The 14,977-nt window shown below is 51.0% G+C and overlaps 4 protein-coding genes across 4 annotated transcripts; 1 reads left to right on the top strand and 3 right to left on the bottom strand.

Annotated features, from left to right (window-relative positions):
* Positions 1-28: 28 nt before the first annotated feature.
* M436DRAFT_60284 (uncharacterized protein) lies at positions 29-902 on the bottom strand (the record flags this gene model as incomplete). The annotated part of the gene is made up of 3 exons (XM_013575528.1): positions 29-274; positions 376-664; positions 727-902. The coding sequence occupies 3 exons, from the start codon at positions 900-902 to the stop codon at positions 29-31; spliced, it is 711 nt and encodes a 236-aa protein (XP_013430982.1).
* A 1,165-nt stretch (positions 903-2,067) lies between these two features.
* M436DRAFT_78203 (uncharacterized protein) lies at positions 2,068-2,790 on the bottom strand (the record flags this gene model as incomplete). The annotated part of the gene is made up of 2 exons (XM_013575837.1): positions 2,068-2,355; positions 2,503-2,790. 2 exons carry the CDS (start codon positions 2,788-2,790, stop codon positions 2,068-2,070), a joined length of 576 nt encoding a protein of 191 aa, XP_013431291.1.
* A 2,118-nt stretch (positions 2,791-4,908) lies between these two features.
* M436DRAFT_37788 (P-loop containing nucleoside triphosphate hydrolase protein) lies at positions 4,909-7,724 on the bottom strand (the record flags this gene model as incomplete). Its single annotated transcript, XM_013575244.1, has 4 exons — positions 4,909-6,936; positions 7,018-7,196; positions 7,246-7,456; positions 7,506-7,724. The coding sequence occupies 4 exons, from the start codon at positions 7,722-7,724 to the stop codon at positions 4,909-4,911; spliced, it is 2,637 nt and encodes an 878-aa protein (XP_013430698.1).
* A 1,206-nt stretch (positions 7,725-8,930) lies between these two features.
* M436DRAFT_60282 (WD40 repeat-like protein) lies at positions 8,931-10,926 on the top strand (the record flags this gene model as incomplete). The annotated part of the gene is made up of 2 exons (XM_013575527.1): positions 8,931-10,651; positions 10,695-10,926. 2 exons carry the CDS (start codon positions 8,931-8,933, stop codon positions 10,924-10,926), a joined length of 1,953 nt encoding a protein of 650 aa, XP_013430981.1.
* Between the last annotated feature and the right edge of the window lie 4,051 nt (positions 10,927-14,977).

The raw sequence follows: 14,977 nt of genomic DNA, 5'->3' as shown, positions 1-14,977 counted from the left end.
ATCCAAAAGCACATACTCGAGAGATGATTCAATGCTCGTACATCCACATCCAAACAATCTCGGGCGTCGTGATACTGCATTGCTCCGACTTCCCAGACGGGGGTAGCTTTGCTGACTTGAGGAACCTCAGCTGCTTGATAATTGTGTCCTTTTGCTCAAGCGTGACGTCCTCCTGGGCATTGGCGGGGGCAGGCCAAGCGTAAATTTTCTCAAGGATCTGGAGAGGCTGAGCTGCAGCACCACCATGAGCAAAGTAAGAGCCGCTAGAGACGTCCTTGGGAGGCGAGGGAGTTTCGATGATGAACACAACACTTACAGTGGAACTCGTGGAAGAGGCGATGATTGAGTCAGCGACAGAGGCTAATCACTGCGGACCCCGCTAAGGCCATGCTGAGGAGTGCCATCAGCAATAGTAGGAACGGATACAACAGCATCAGATTTGGACGCCGGCAAGCTCCTGTGAGCACTGGTTGAAGCGAGTCTCGAACATTTACAGTTATCCTCACCGTCGAGAAGTTCATCGCGGAGAACAACACCAACAAGAGGAGGCTGCTCTTTGCTGCTGAGGTCGAGGGTTTCGTCTTGAGCCGCATCTTCAGTCTCCTGGGTGATGATGAGATCGAGGACATGGCCATCGACAGGCAGGGCTTGTAGGCCCTGGGAGCTGAGACGGATATCTCGATAGCCAGGATGATTGGCCTGAAGGATGAGCAGCCAGCGACGAACAACTCCACGGCGAACACGGAAGTCGCGGACCGATTGAGCGACTCAATGATGGACTGATACTCAGCGATGGAGAGCTCAGTAGCTTTGCCCTTGCTTTTGTCAACGGCACTCTTGACAGTCTGAGCGCTCGAAGTGGTCATAGCGTGGGAGGCTGTAACGGGGGCGTCGACAGGCATGCCGAGGGTCTGAGCGGAGTCTTGTCCATCGCGCCGTCGATGCTCACACGTGAACCAGCAGCTTGATCGTCACGCTGATGGCCACGGCAGCGATCTCAGCACTGGGATCGTGTTCCATATGAGTCTCCGCCGCTGGAGACCGTCCAGTCGAATGTCGTTGTCATTGTGAACGTGACAGAATCGATGGAGACTGGATATATATACACCAGCGCCGGGGTTTGCCTTCGTACACCAGGCAATCGTGGGCTTCTACACTAGCAGACAGCGAGATTGTGTCAGTCTTGCCTGTGGGACATGCATTTGGTCCAGAACATTTGCTCTGCTTGAGCAAAGACACCTAAGTCGGGCGACGACACGTCCAAGCCGTCGTTCACAGTGGCATCAGAGATGTCCTGACGGTTAGCATGAGCGCAGCTAACGTGTTCACGACCAGAGAGGACGCCGCAGAAAGTAGGGAGTATATCGTGACTGGCGTTGTTGAATGCATCCTCGTCGCCGGCGCGAAAGCACACTCTGTAACGCGGGATGAATCCGAAAGGCGTTCAGGGGCATCTCGCCCGGCAGAATGAGTGCGACTGACACGCTCTAGACTAGACCCAAGCTTATATAAAAAGTCGAGCCTGTCGTGCACCGCATCGTTGAACTTTTGCACGTCTCTACGGAAGGATTAGACGCGCTTGTTCTCGGGGTGGTTGGAATACGCCATGTCCGACAGTTCGATGTTGACGGCCAACCAAGGAGATACTTTGCATACTTTCTGTCACATCAGGCTTCGATGTTCTCCCGGCAGACACCACTGAAGAAGTGGTAATTGGGCACAACCTGGTTCGATGCATAGTGTTGCATCGTGCGATACTGACCCCAGATCGGCACGGCCAGTCTGCTCAATGCGACGCGAGAGTGGTTGTTACGATGAGAAGATACGTCTTGCGTATCAATGTCTGCAGTATCTGTGGTTGTGGTAAGGTTGATCGAAAAGAAAGAGAGCTTGACGCGCAGTTTGAGATAGCCAGATTCGCAACGATACTCACGACTAACTTTGAAGCTCATTATAGACAACCGCCTTAGACTTCATGAACTCGCGTGGAACGGGCAGAGGAGTAGTGAGATTGGTAGATTTCCATGACTGACGGTGCCAGTCGATTGCGGTTTCCTTGAAGGGGAATCAGCCGTAGAACGTGTACTCGGGTTGAGAAGGACATGGAACAGGTTGGTGTGGTGGAGCCTGAGTAGACTGAGAAGGAGCCTGGGGACGAGGCTGGATAGGGGTATAGAGCAAGTCGAGGTTAGCAAGGTCAGGTTCATCCTGGAAGACGGGCCTGGCAATTCCGAGCAATGATAACCAGTTGTGGAGGATGCACTGGTTCTCCAACTCCACCAGCAGGAAGAACCCGCGCTGGGTACGGACGAAGTTCGCGTTGCCAAGATTGGTGAACAGCATACGGCGGTGGTACTAGACGGACGGGTGTAGCCCAGTCTGCCAGGGCGCATAGCCGACTGACATATCCTTGGCGTTGGAGTCGATGGCCTGGGTTATGAGTGGCAGCTAAGGAGGGAATGCAGTGTGCGGCATATAAATTGATAGAGGGTTGGCCTAAACCTCGTCGATCAATTCACGGCGACAAATTTCCACAGATTTGTTGAACGCATCCACTAAATCCAGCAAGTCCTCATGGCTGTAGAGGTAGACGGCGTGCGAACAGAAGGGAGCCAACAACAGGAGCATTAGATCCTGGAGCTGGGGTCTGTACACGGACGAAGGCAAAGGAGTGACGTTGACGAAACGAGGATCGTCGGCGAGGGGACCCAAGGCAGCACCGGTGATCCCTCGTCCGGCCCAACTTCTCAGGAAGAAGCTGAGCGGTCGGGAAGGATGGAGATCTGACATGAGCGCCCAGAAGTGGTGCCTCGCTGTCTTCTCGAATGCGAACAAAACAAACAAAAGCGATGGGCGCAGACGAAGGCTGCTGGAACACAATGTGTCCTCGTCTTCCGCATCTCCACCCTTCCCTCGTCCGGCTCAACTTTCCCAGAGTCAAGCGGTCGGGAAGGGTGTATATAGCAAACGAAAGAGAGCGACAGCGACAAAGGAAAGTCAGAGGGAGAGAGGACGGATGGACTAGACACTCCTGAGCCAACTTCCGAGCACTCAGAGTCAGACATAGGAAACCCAAGCTCTTTCTTTGTCCAAGGCCAGAGAAGATATATATATCGCGAAAAACATTTGACAGAAGATACGAAAAACAGAACAGATAGAAGAAAGATCGCACCAGAACAAACCATACGCGTGCAAGAAAGAAGAAGAAGAGTAGCAGTAGCACAGAAGAATGTTGGACAGAAGAGAAGGAAGGAAGGAAAGAGCAAAGCCGAAATGTATGCTCAGGAAGCTCATGCAGCAACCTCAGCTGCCTCAGCAACCCTTGCCAACCTCTTCTCTGCGGCCTCCCGTTGACTCCAATCAGAAGCTGCTAGGTATCAGCGAAGGAACAAAGAACTCCCGATATCGCTGGTACCGATGCCTGAACGTTGCAGAAATAGCTCAGTCGGGTTGCAGACGGGTCGATGCAGGAAGCCGGGCGGCAGTCGTCACGTTTACCGCTCAGCGCGACTTTCATGCCAAAGACACTTGACACCTCGTTAGACTTCAAACCCATCTGGTTTGGAGAGCTGAACCATTCGTTATCTTTGCAGGCTTCTGTCTCCTACAGAGATAAAACGTGGGCAGGTTCAGATAGACAGCTCCATTCCAGCCACCACAAAGCTTGTAGATCGTATACAGCCGCTCAGGCATGCCGCAGACGGACAATTGCACGAAGCCGACGGGATAGGGAAAGAGCTCGTGAGCAATCATGTTCACCGCTCATCACGATAGTGGCATATTGAGACCTGCAGAGCACACCGTTTCCTAGTTGATTAGGCCAGTGTACGTGCGAGTTAAACCGAAGCTTCTGGCCAGCTGAGACGGAGTTTTGGTACATGAGGACCAACAAGAGCTCTCAGGCAGCAACGAGCAGACAAAGAACGGCCAAGTTAAGTGCAGCACTCTGATCACCGCCGAAGCTCAGACACGGGATACCGCGTCTACCCACTAGGCAGGGATGACCAGTTATATCCACCTGAACGGGTTGCCCGTTGAGTTGGCGGTATTCCAGCTCCATCCACAATGACGATGCTTCTGATACGAGGGGACAACCTTCGTATGAACTTATTGGCACTCAGGGACGATAGCGATGGCTTCCAGACATGTTCCCCTTGATGTCCAAGACGTGGTTCAATCTCCCAAGTTGTTGTTCATCGCGAGCTCAAGACGCAGATGTGACTCCTCTCCAGCGCCCAAGCATGTCACAGTCGGAAACATGCATGGTGCCGTCGGGAGACCATGCAGCAGAGCAGTCACTTTTCCCAGCCATGCAGTGCATGCACCACACAACCATGGTGATTCGCTCTCCCAATCCTCGCATCAGATGATTGGATTGATGATTGCATGACCACGACGACCATTGATATGTGGGGGACAAATTGTCTGAATGGAAGAGATGGTGGTGAAGGTGGTTGGCTTCGGAGAAATGTTTTTGCGAACAGACAGGGTTAACCTCTCGACCATAGTTTTCGGCCGTCCAAACACGAGGATGTACTGTTTTGTTGGAGCTATAACTATATTGACTAATCAGGCTTGTAAATATCAATGAGCTGTTGTACCATCATATGCTGTCCGATGCTGTTTGGTGCACGTAGAGAGGAAACAACGTGTTTCCAAACATCTTCAGGGGCTGCGTTACCATATAACGACTTTCCCGTGTCATCTTGCTTGAGATTCATTTGTATGCCATGTGTCAAGATCCCAATTTCGAAGAACGGTTGAATTATTGTGAGCTTGATTTGATGCATACCACCTACATAACTCTACAAACCAACGAACGTGCCAATGTATAACCAAAAAGAGTGTTTATAACACGACACCATCTCTGTCCATCAGCCAATCAATCATGCCAGCGTCATGCGGTTTCTAGACAGCATCGAGAACTCGGGTGCCACCCTCAATCTGAGTCTCAACGGGGCCTTGACCTTTCAGGATAGCAACAACCTGCTTCCACTCTTCGCCACCAGCTTCCTCCATCAACTTGACGTTGCCAAACATGAAGAATCCTTGTCTAGCACGAGAAAGAGCAACACAAACACGGTTGGCGACGCTCAAGAAACCGACTTGATTGATACAGTTGTTGCGGACGAGAGAAAGGACGATAATATCGTTCTCCTCGCCTTGGTAGGAGTCAACCGTGACGACCTTGATACGAGACTCGGCCACGACGCCCTCGACTCTTTTGAGCTCGCGGGTCAGAAGTCGACGCTGACCGTTGTAGAAGGTAAGTACGGTGATCTGTCTCGGCTCGACTCCTTTGCTGATGAGACCATTGACAAAGTCGACTACAAGCTTGGCCTCATGTTCATTGAAAGCGGACTTGAACTTGTCGTGATCCTCATGATACTCATGGTGGAAGAAGTGAGTTCTGAAGGCTCCAAGGCCTGGAACAGGAGGACGATCGAGCGTACATTCATGGTCCCTGATCTTGTCGCCGTAGATAGGCCAGAGCAGGCGTCTAACTTCAGGAGGCATACGTCTCTGCACACTCAACATCTTGTAGTCGACAGTGTTGTTTGCGAGGCGCTCAAACAGAGAGATATCGTAGTGCTTGAAGTTGTGAGTTGCTTTCTGGGCTCGCGGACGAAGCTGTTGGTGATCTCCGACAAGGATGAGATGTTGAAGAGATGGCAAAAACATGTTCATCATGTTCGCCTCGAGACACTCTCCGGCTTCTTCAACCATGACGATGCGAGGCTTGAGAGCATAGATCATCGGGCGGTACTTGGCAAAGCCGGTACTAGTGCAGCCGATGACTTTCGCATCGGCAAGGACCTGGAGCTTCTTCACGAATTGACCGCGGGTCCAGTCTCCGACTTCCTTGGCCCAACGACAAGCCAATCCACGAGCCTTCTTGATTATCTTCTGCTTGGCTTCGTTGACGAAGAACTCGTAGAGACCTAGCCTGTATTGAGGAGGCACTTTGCTGAGGTCCGAGAACTTGCTGCTTGTCAAGATCTTCTTCACATCCTTTTCTGTAAGGTGCTTGATGGCTGTAGACTTCAACACGCTGCAGTCAAGGAGAGGGATGAAGGATCCACGAAGCCTTTCGATCTCATCATCCTGTCTGGCCTTCTCTGCTGTGGCCTCATCAACCTCTTCTTCTTCTTCCTCAAAGTGCTCGAAGCCAAACTCTTGTTCCGCGGGCCAGTTGCTGTCGCTACTTGTCAAGGAGGCGTCCGGACCAAGCCATTTGATGATTGCGGAAAGCTCAGAAGAGCTACCGTTCGTCTGCCATCTGGAGTTCTGAAGAGAGGCGATGTGTTGGGGTGAGAGACGATCAGCGAAGTCAGCCTCGTCCATGGGTTTACAAGCCTGACTGTTCGAGTCGAAGGGGGCCAGCACTCTCTTCCAGTCATTCTCCATGAGTTTCATATTCTTTCTTGCGAAGCGAAGGCCCGCAGGCTCCTTGATAGCGCCTGGGTTGCTGTCTTTGAGGTCCTCCATGATGTTGAAGAGAGTGTGTGCTTTGACCACACCTGTATCAGCCGAGCGACCACCGAGACGGATGAAGGAGTCTTCGAAGGGTGCGATATGGCGTAGCAATTGATCAAGGGCGTGGTTGGTTTGACAAGTGACGATGAGAGGAGGGACGACCACGCCAGGTTTTGCAAGCTTTCTCTGTTCATCCATCTTGTGCAGCATAACCCGCAGGGCCATGACAGAGACATGTGTCTTGCCAGTACCGGGAGGGCCTTGGATCAAGGCAAGCTCCTTGGTCAACATCTGACGGAGAGCGTCCATCTGCGACTCATCGAGCTTGGCAGCGTCCTTTGGCATGGCACGATTGATGACGTCGTATACAGAGTCGCTATCGTCGTCTGTGGCGTAACTGAGGTCCATGACAGAGTCCTCCTTGACGTACTCGGGAACGCTCACAGAGTGTTTGCCTTCCTGCTGATCGAGAAATGACAGGCACTCAACCTGGTTGGAGAGGTCGATGAGGTCAATGGGCGGGCTGGTATTTTCGGAGACAGGTGAGACGACATAGTCCTGGAGGGGCGTTTTCTCCTTGGTCATGCGCTGTAGGGCGAGCATGTTGTGTCGCTGTGCCTCGAAGAAGGACGACGTCTCCTCGAGAATTATGTGCTCCACGGCCGGATCAAATATGGTCTCCTCAGGACGTGGGAAGAATACGTCGATCTTGGGAGGGCCTTCTCTAGGTCAGCATAGGGTTTTGAATCGTGAACTCTGCAGACGCACTCTCGTTGAGAAGCTCCATGGGCCTGGCGCCAACAATGGCGACGGTGATGTGCTTCTGAAATTTGTCCGACGTAGGCGACAGAGCAATAACTGAACCAGCCTTCAGACGCTTGGAGGTGTTCCAGTCAATCTTCACGCCAGCGCGAAAGGTAGAGAAACACATTCTGACACCCAATCCACGGGCGCAGAAAGTAATGCCTGTCGCAAAAACCTGGATGCTGTCAGTTCTGTCCATGTCAGAAACTGCGGGTGGGACGCACCTTTTCGTATATACCAATTCCGGGCGAGGTCTCTCTGTGGTCTGGTTCATAAAGATGAGGTTGCTCACGGACGAGGCTGATGGCGCGGCGCAAAGCGAAGGTGGACTCTTCGCGCAGGAACTGGTAATGAGCAGTCAGGTGTGCCTGTCTCGATGACCAGTTGCCTTCGACTTGGTTCTCAGGAACGATGGGATCGTCAGTGAGGAGAGGGCGGCTCATCTCCTGTGCATCTGGTATCTCAGCTTTGGAGATCCATTCATCATCAGTGTTCTTGGGGACACTGTCCCGATAGTAGCTATGGATAACAGCTTCGTGCGGCAGACTATTCATAGTGGTGGTAGCGATAGTATGTGAGTTGCGAGAGAGAGGAAAGAGAAAGAAAGAGAGATGTTGTGTGTGCTGATGGTTTGCGCAGTGACGGATGTTATTTAGATGCTTGGAAGCTCCAGGGAGGCGCGATAGGAGGCGCTTTGAAAGGCAGGCGAATAAGTGTTCTCTCTGTCTGAACGCGCTTTCTCCTTGCTGTCAAAAGGCAGGAAGTTGTGCTGAAATCAAGCTTGGCCACGGAGAGCATGAGAATCTGGGGCTTTCAATGGACAGAGCTGACAGTTGGACAAGTTTGCGAGTTTGGATAGCAGAAACCGATGTGGTTAGGAGGAGGAGATAGGAAGTTGGTGTGCGCCTTGCTGCAGTTGTTTGAGTCCCTGGCGGGAAGGTGCAGCAGCCACATGGTTGCCGTGCTTGTTTTCAAAAACTACCCTTACATTGCAATATGATTGTCATTCGATACCGTGCTTCACTCCAGATCCGATGTCATTGAACAAATCGCTAGAGAGAGATAGTAACGTATCCATTGGCGGTCAAGAGCTCTGCGGCTGATGGGCCCCTGATGAAAATCACACTTGTCAGGAGGATAGAACCGCGAATACCTACTCTCCGGCGAGACAGTTCCTTCTCAGACGGTCCTCACATTGGTGTACTTATTCACAAGGTGCTGACCAGAAGAGAACGATGGAGAGAGGCTTAACAGCGTCCCGAACACGGCGGTGGATAAACTTCGGGCAACCCCAGATTGACCCTCATCGGCGCGGCCTCCGCGTTGGTCTCGATGGACATTGAATTGTGGGACGCGACAATCGCGACATCTTTGGACATACACGGTATACATACTCGTGGTATTCTTGTGCGATTTCGTCCGTACCGGAACAGTCACGCGACAGTATCTGCAGCCTCAGCCACTGAATGCGACAAGTTTAGCAATACATGGTGTGACAGAGGTAGCGACCACACTTAGGAGTTCGAGCGCGGAATGGTGTCTTTCGAGGATGACGACCCTATAGAAGGTAAACAGTCAAGTCGGTCTCGTCGAAGTTGAATTAACAAGTATCAGGGTCAGGCGACGAGTCGCAAGATGAAGACGAGAACATGGACGACAATGATAACGACAACGACGAAGGAGAAGACCAAGATGAGGGCGAAGGAGAAGGGGAAGGGGAAGAAGAAGGCGACGACGACGACAACGATCAAGATGATGAGGGCGATCAAGACGACGATGATGAAGGCGACGCAGATGGAGAACCAGAATCACCCTCACAATCGCGACGACAGAGTCGAGTCTCTCCCTCAACATCACGACCGCCGAACCCTACCGTTATGCTGACATCGCCGTCACCACGCCCTTCCGCACACCAATCGCCGAACATGCATCTACCTTGGCCATCCGTACGGCAGGAAGCCATCAATGCTGCCACGTACGATATTGTGCCCACCATGGCAGCACCACAGAGCACTTCGATCAATGCCCTCACAGCTACACCAGACATGCGCTGGGTCTTTAGCGGCGGCTCCGATGGTTACATTCGCATGTACAACTGGGTAGAAACAGCAAACGGAAAAGTGCCCTTGACCGTCGCCCAAAAACACCCCTTTGTTGACAGCGTCATGAAGGCCGGAAGCTTGACAACATACTGGGAGAACGAGGAGCATTCAGTACGTACGCCGCCTGCTCAATCAGCAGAAGAACCGAAAGACTCGTCACCGGTTTACTCGTTGGCCACACAACACCAAGCGACATGGCTGCTTTCTGGGCTTGAGTCGGGTGCAATCAATCTTCAAACATGCCGTCACCAAGCAGGCACAAACATCACAGCATTGCGCGAACACACTTCTGCAGTCTCGGTTCTGAGTCTCGCTCAAGACGAGTACTCGTTCCTCTCTGGCAGTTGGGACAAGACAATCCTGGACTGGGATCTAAACATGGGCAAAGTCAAGCGCTCGTTCATCGGCAGTGGAAGTCAAATCTCAGCACTCGAACGTCGACCCGAATCAGCATTACCAGTACCTCGCGTCGCCGAAGACTTGCACGTACCCAGCTCGACCTTTTCATCCAACAATGCCGCCAAACCCCTCACTAATGGCGTCTCTTCCCAAGAAGAAAGAAGAGGAAGTAAAAACAGTCAAAACGGCACAGAAGATGCCGCAGGCTCGCCAGATGGCTCCCTATTCGGCGATGACAACGGCTCACTCTTTGGTGACGACAACATTAATGCCGACAACAACAATAACAACAATGCTTTTGACGACGATGACGAGTTCGCAAAAGCGATAGCCACAGGTCTGCAGCAGTCAGAACAGGAAGATACAGAAATGCTCGATGCTGGTGGTCCTGTACAGCCACCTCAAGACGACTCTACCGCCCCCGCAGACCCCATGGACACCACCTCACAACCCCAAGCCGACGCCTCCACTACAGATCAACCAGACCCTCTATCAATGGGCAACCCGCACGCTGAGGAAATCACCACAAACGGCCACGCCGACACAACAGAAGCCGACCTGCCACAAACTTCGTCATCAACCTTCCTCGACACCTCCATCGATGGCACCCTCCGCATCTGGGATCAACGAGTTTCAAACCCCATTGCTGTTGTCCACCCTTCACCTGGTATACCTCCCTGGTGCATGGGCGCCTGTTGGTCAGTTGACGGCAACACTATCTACGCCGGCAGAAGAAACGGTACCGTTGAAGAATACTCTCTGCACAAAGGCTTCCAAATGGGCACTCCCCAGCGCACGTTCAAATTCCCCGGTGGAAGTGGTCCGGTCAGTGCTGTTAGGGCTATGCCTAATGGCCGTCATTTGATCTGGTAAGTTGTTCTTCTGTCCCATGTTTGACTCCCAGACTAACAGCAGCAGTGCTTCTTACGATATTCTTCGTCTATACGACCTCCGCGACGTCGAGAACGCGCGCTCGACCGTTCCTTTCCTTATCGTGCCTGGTCACCGCACAGGCGTTATTTCCGCTTTGCATATCGATCCGGCATGTAGATTCATGATCAGTACTGCTGGCAACAGAGGTTGGGAGGGTGCGAGTACGGAAGTCATGTTGGGGTACGAGATTGGCTGCGTTATGCCTTCTTGAGACCAAGCGGCCTTGGATGTGCCCAAAAGAGTTGAAGAATGAGAAGAACGAGAAGTTAGGATACTACATACAAGATAAAACATAATCTTCTGCACTTCTTTCTCAACAGCAATGAAGAACTCGGGTTTGACGAAGGAGATGTGTGGAGACTTGATGGCACAAGAGCGCCGCCAGCTTGCTTGACTGACAGGGAGGCAATCATAGGCCGTCAATCATCAAGTCAGTAACTACTGGCACAATTGTTTTTGCTCTCTCTGTCTTTCAGGCCTCTGTGCGTCTCATCACACGTTCCATACTCACTCTCTTCTCGGTCTCGTTACATAATGATCATCACCAGGCTCTGCACAAGACTCCTTCTCAGTATCGAAGAGCCGAAGGCGGGGCAGGCGGTTGCTTGCGTTGAGCGCGTTGAATGACGCGGCCTGAATGGGAGTTTATTGATGTTGGATATGTATGTCAAGCCATCAGGTCCGTCGACCTTGCAATGAGTATCATTCTCTGCAGTCCCATTGACTCTAGAAGTCAGAAGGCGATGAGAACGGTTGTCGAGAAATGGAGATACTCTCGTCAATGTGAGATCCATGGAGCTGGTCGTCTCTTTTGAGTTGATGGTATCAACGGTCTCATTCATACAGTTTCGAAAGAAGCCAGGTCCAGGGTTGGTGGACTCGGTTTCTTGTAGCCTGGCTCTTTGGCAGCCTTTGTCGATGAAGCAGTACCTAGATCGAATGTCTTGACCGTGTCCGATATGTATATGGAAAGATGACAGAGAAATGTTGTATGAGAATTTAATCTCTACATAATTTGCTTACTTCGTCTCTACTTCAATCACTTCGCATGAGTACCTGCTCGAACCTCTACGAGCCCATTTTGATTGATGTTTCGCTGATGATCCTGACTGCTTCCATTAGAGAGATCTATCCGGAGTGTACCATCAACAATTTTGTCATCGTGTGGCAAGGGCGTATCAGTGTTCTGTCAATACATAACACAAGGGACCAGCAGCGTGTAGTGAGAGATCAGGTCCCCGAAGCTTTTGATAGTGGTTCCTGTCTCCAAAACTGTCTACTCTCTTGGTGATTCGCTGCATTCGAATCAAGATAGAGGTGGTATTGTGAGCAAGGGAAATACGTTACTTCCCTACGCCTCACGGACCTGATCGTTTCTTCTAGGCTCTTTGCTACCGATGATAACGATGCAAGCTCCCCAGTCCAGCCGCACGCTATAATTAGTCTTCCTGTTTCGGTCTTCGTTGTCTGCTTGACATCGATTTCGTCAATGCTAACGTCTTTCGAACTCTGATTCCTCAAAGAGGTCATAGATCTTGATATACAGTCTGAGCTGTGCAATACCAAAGCACTGCTCAAACGCTCAATCTTCTCGAAGTCCCTTGACCGCCTACACGTCTCCAGAAGAACTCTTCGATACAGACTTGCTCTTTACTGTTCCAGGTACTTTGCGAGCTATACTTTAGATGTTCGCATGCACAGTGGCTCTGGCTGTACTGAGACTTCTATCGGCCAACAAGAGTGTCTCCTCCTACACCACAACACAACGTCGCTGATAACACTCGACCAACACATTCACGCATCAACCTGAGAAGTCCTTCTGATTCTGCGTCCTTGAGCTCACTGTGTCTCGTACCCACCGTAATGGTGCGGAAGCGTTCGATTATAGGGTAAGAAATTTGTTCCATGGACGGTCCAGAAGGATTATGTCTCTCCACTGCTGCTGATGTCCAGTGGGATCTCGCTATATCTGGTCATGGATCCGTTCAAGACCAGGCGGATCATTTTGGTGTGGTGAGATTCTTGGACCTGATGTTCTCTTTCCGTCTCTCCACTAGTGGTGTTGATAATGCTCTTTTCCAGGTCCAGAGGATAGCAAACATTGCGCTTTTTTCGAGTGGAAGGAAACACCATGTGAAAACAGACTACATGACCCAAAAAAAGTTAGGTCTCCCTCACCCAGTGGGCGGGAAGGATAGTGTGAGTGGTTAACCCGTACTAAACTGAGCAATGCTTGGGGGGCTTCCCTGCGGGAGGAAGTTAGGGCCACAGTAAGCCATGTCCGCGCCGAAAGGCATATCCGCTCCTTCTTCTTTTTGCTTCTTGCGCCTTTTTGTGCTAGTGTAGCATGTGTTGTGGTGTTGGTATTGCAGGTGTTGCAGAAAGTGCAAAAAGAGGTAGGCGTAAGATAAACAAAGTTGAACACTTGTTTACGGCTGTTGATACGGCGAGATGTTAGAGCTTGAGTTCAACCCGTGGTGAGGGCAACAGCATAATGGCCTTAGACTCTTTTACTTGACTAGATAACTCAGGCCCAACCAGCATAATCAATCGGCAAAAGCAAGGCACCTCTCTGCTCGCTAACTCGTCTCTGAACAATTTCACTCATAGTCAGTCAATCTGTCGCGTTATAGCCTCTGCTAGAGACCGGGTCTAGAGAAGGCGTAGTGTTCTTCGCTAGATATGGTTCAGATACATGAAGCTGCAGCCAACCTGCAGCGATCCAGGCTGTGAGCAGAGTGACATCCTCTCATGGTAGATACACACAGTGATGTTGAAGTGTATGGCTTGTGAACAGCCAAAACTCTACAAACAATGCCAATACTTCTTTCCATCCACTTTCTAGTCTTGGTCCTCGAGCCTCTGTCCATCAAGAACCCGGTTCAAATCCCAATATGTCCAGCAAAAGACCAGATCAAAGCTCTCCAAACAAACTTGCGACCCTCTCCCTTGATCGATGCCGTCCCATAACGCCACATGAGACTAGTGCTTTGATCATATGGAGACGGGCTGGTGATATCTTGGCCAGATCCAGTAGGTGCTTAAGAGTATACAGAGTGATACATGTGGAATGTAGATGACATAAAGCGGCTGACCGTTCAAGTCGTGTCATCCGCGTGGGTCCGATTCAACGATGATATAAGATATTCTGACACTTCCGCGCTCAGATTCGCACCACTCGTCATGCATCCAGAGGCATACCTGGTCGTTTCCTGCTCGTTTGATGGTCCGTGTACTTGTCAGACGACTGGAAAGGGACGATAACCGGGTCAAGGGGGAGGAAGAGGTCCATGACCCCTGTTGCTATGCTTCCTCCATCTCTGCAATGTTCGTGTGTCGGTAGCATCTAGTTTTGTCGGGGCGGAGATCTATTGTCAGATGTTATGGACCTGTGTTTTCACCCTGCTGAGGGCTCCAACAGGAACTGTGACAGCGATATCTGTAGTCATCTGCTGAGCTAAAAGCTGTGTCATATCTGCTGCCTCGGATCCACAGAGCTTTTGAGAATGAGTGGAGAGTGCTTTGATGATTGCGATGTCAAGTTGTCGTTACACGCGCAGTTCAATTAGTCCCTTCCATAAAGAACTCGTGAAGCCAGGAAATGAGATGGATCGCGGAGTGTATAGAGCTACAAGTCGGGTGGGAGGTATCAAGGGTTTCCAGAACGATGTTTCTATTTAGTTCTATCATAGTGTCGCTTGAACAAGAAACGATCACAATCTGGAAGCGCCACATGGCAAACCTTCTAACCAAAAGATGGTAAAAAGACAAAAGATTGATTCAAGCCACAAGAAGAAGCAGATAAAGAGCATTCAAACCGGGAAGCAAGAGAGATGTTGATGTGAGCTTAGTGAGTAAGGGGTCGAGTATCACAAGGCACTGCAAAGTGAGAGATATGATCAGGTCTGTTACCCACAGGTGGTTGCCCTTCTCTCCAGATGTCAGTGCTAATTCTGGGTCACATCTGTACCACGATTGGACATTTCTATTGATAGGAGAGACATCCGAAGCGAGAGGATCATGGACCTCTCTATTTTCTTCCTTGACCTCGTGGCGTGATCTTGGGGCGCTGTTCGTGGCTCGGCGTCTTCATCGTTGTTTTCTGCAGGCAAGCTCATGGCGCGACCGCGGTAGTCGGTATGAGGCATGTAGGTCAGGAATGGATGCTTTAGCCATAATGTTATTTGTAGGGCATACATCATTTGTCTATACACCACGTATTACATAGGCAGACGAGTGTGACTCCATCGTCATCGACTTCT

The sequence above is a fragment of the Aureobasidium namibiae genome, assembly GCF_000721765.1.
Source record: "Aureobasidium namibiae CBS 147.97 unplaced genomic scaffold scaffold_2, whole genome shotgun sequence".
Taxonomy (NCBI): domain Eukaryota; kingdom Fungi; phylum Ascomycota; class Dothideomycetes; order Dothideales; family Saccotheciaceae; genus Aureobasidium; species Aureobasidium namibiae.
This window is presented reverse-complemented; position numbering and strand designations above follow the sequence as displayed.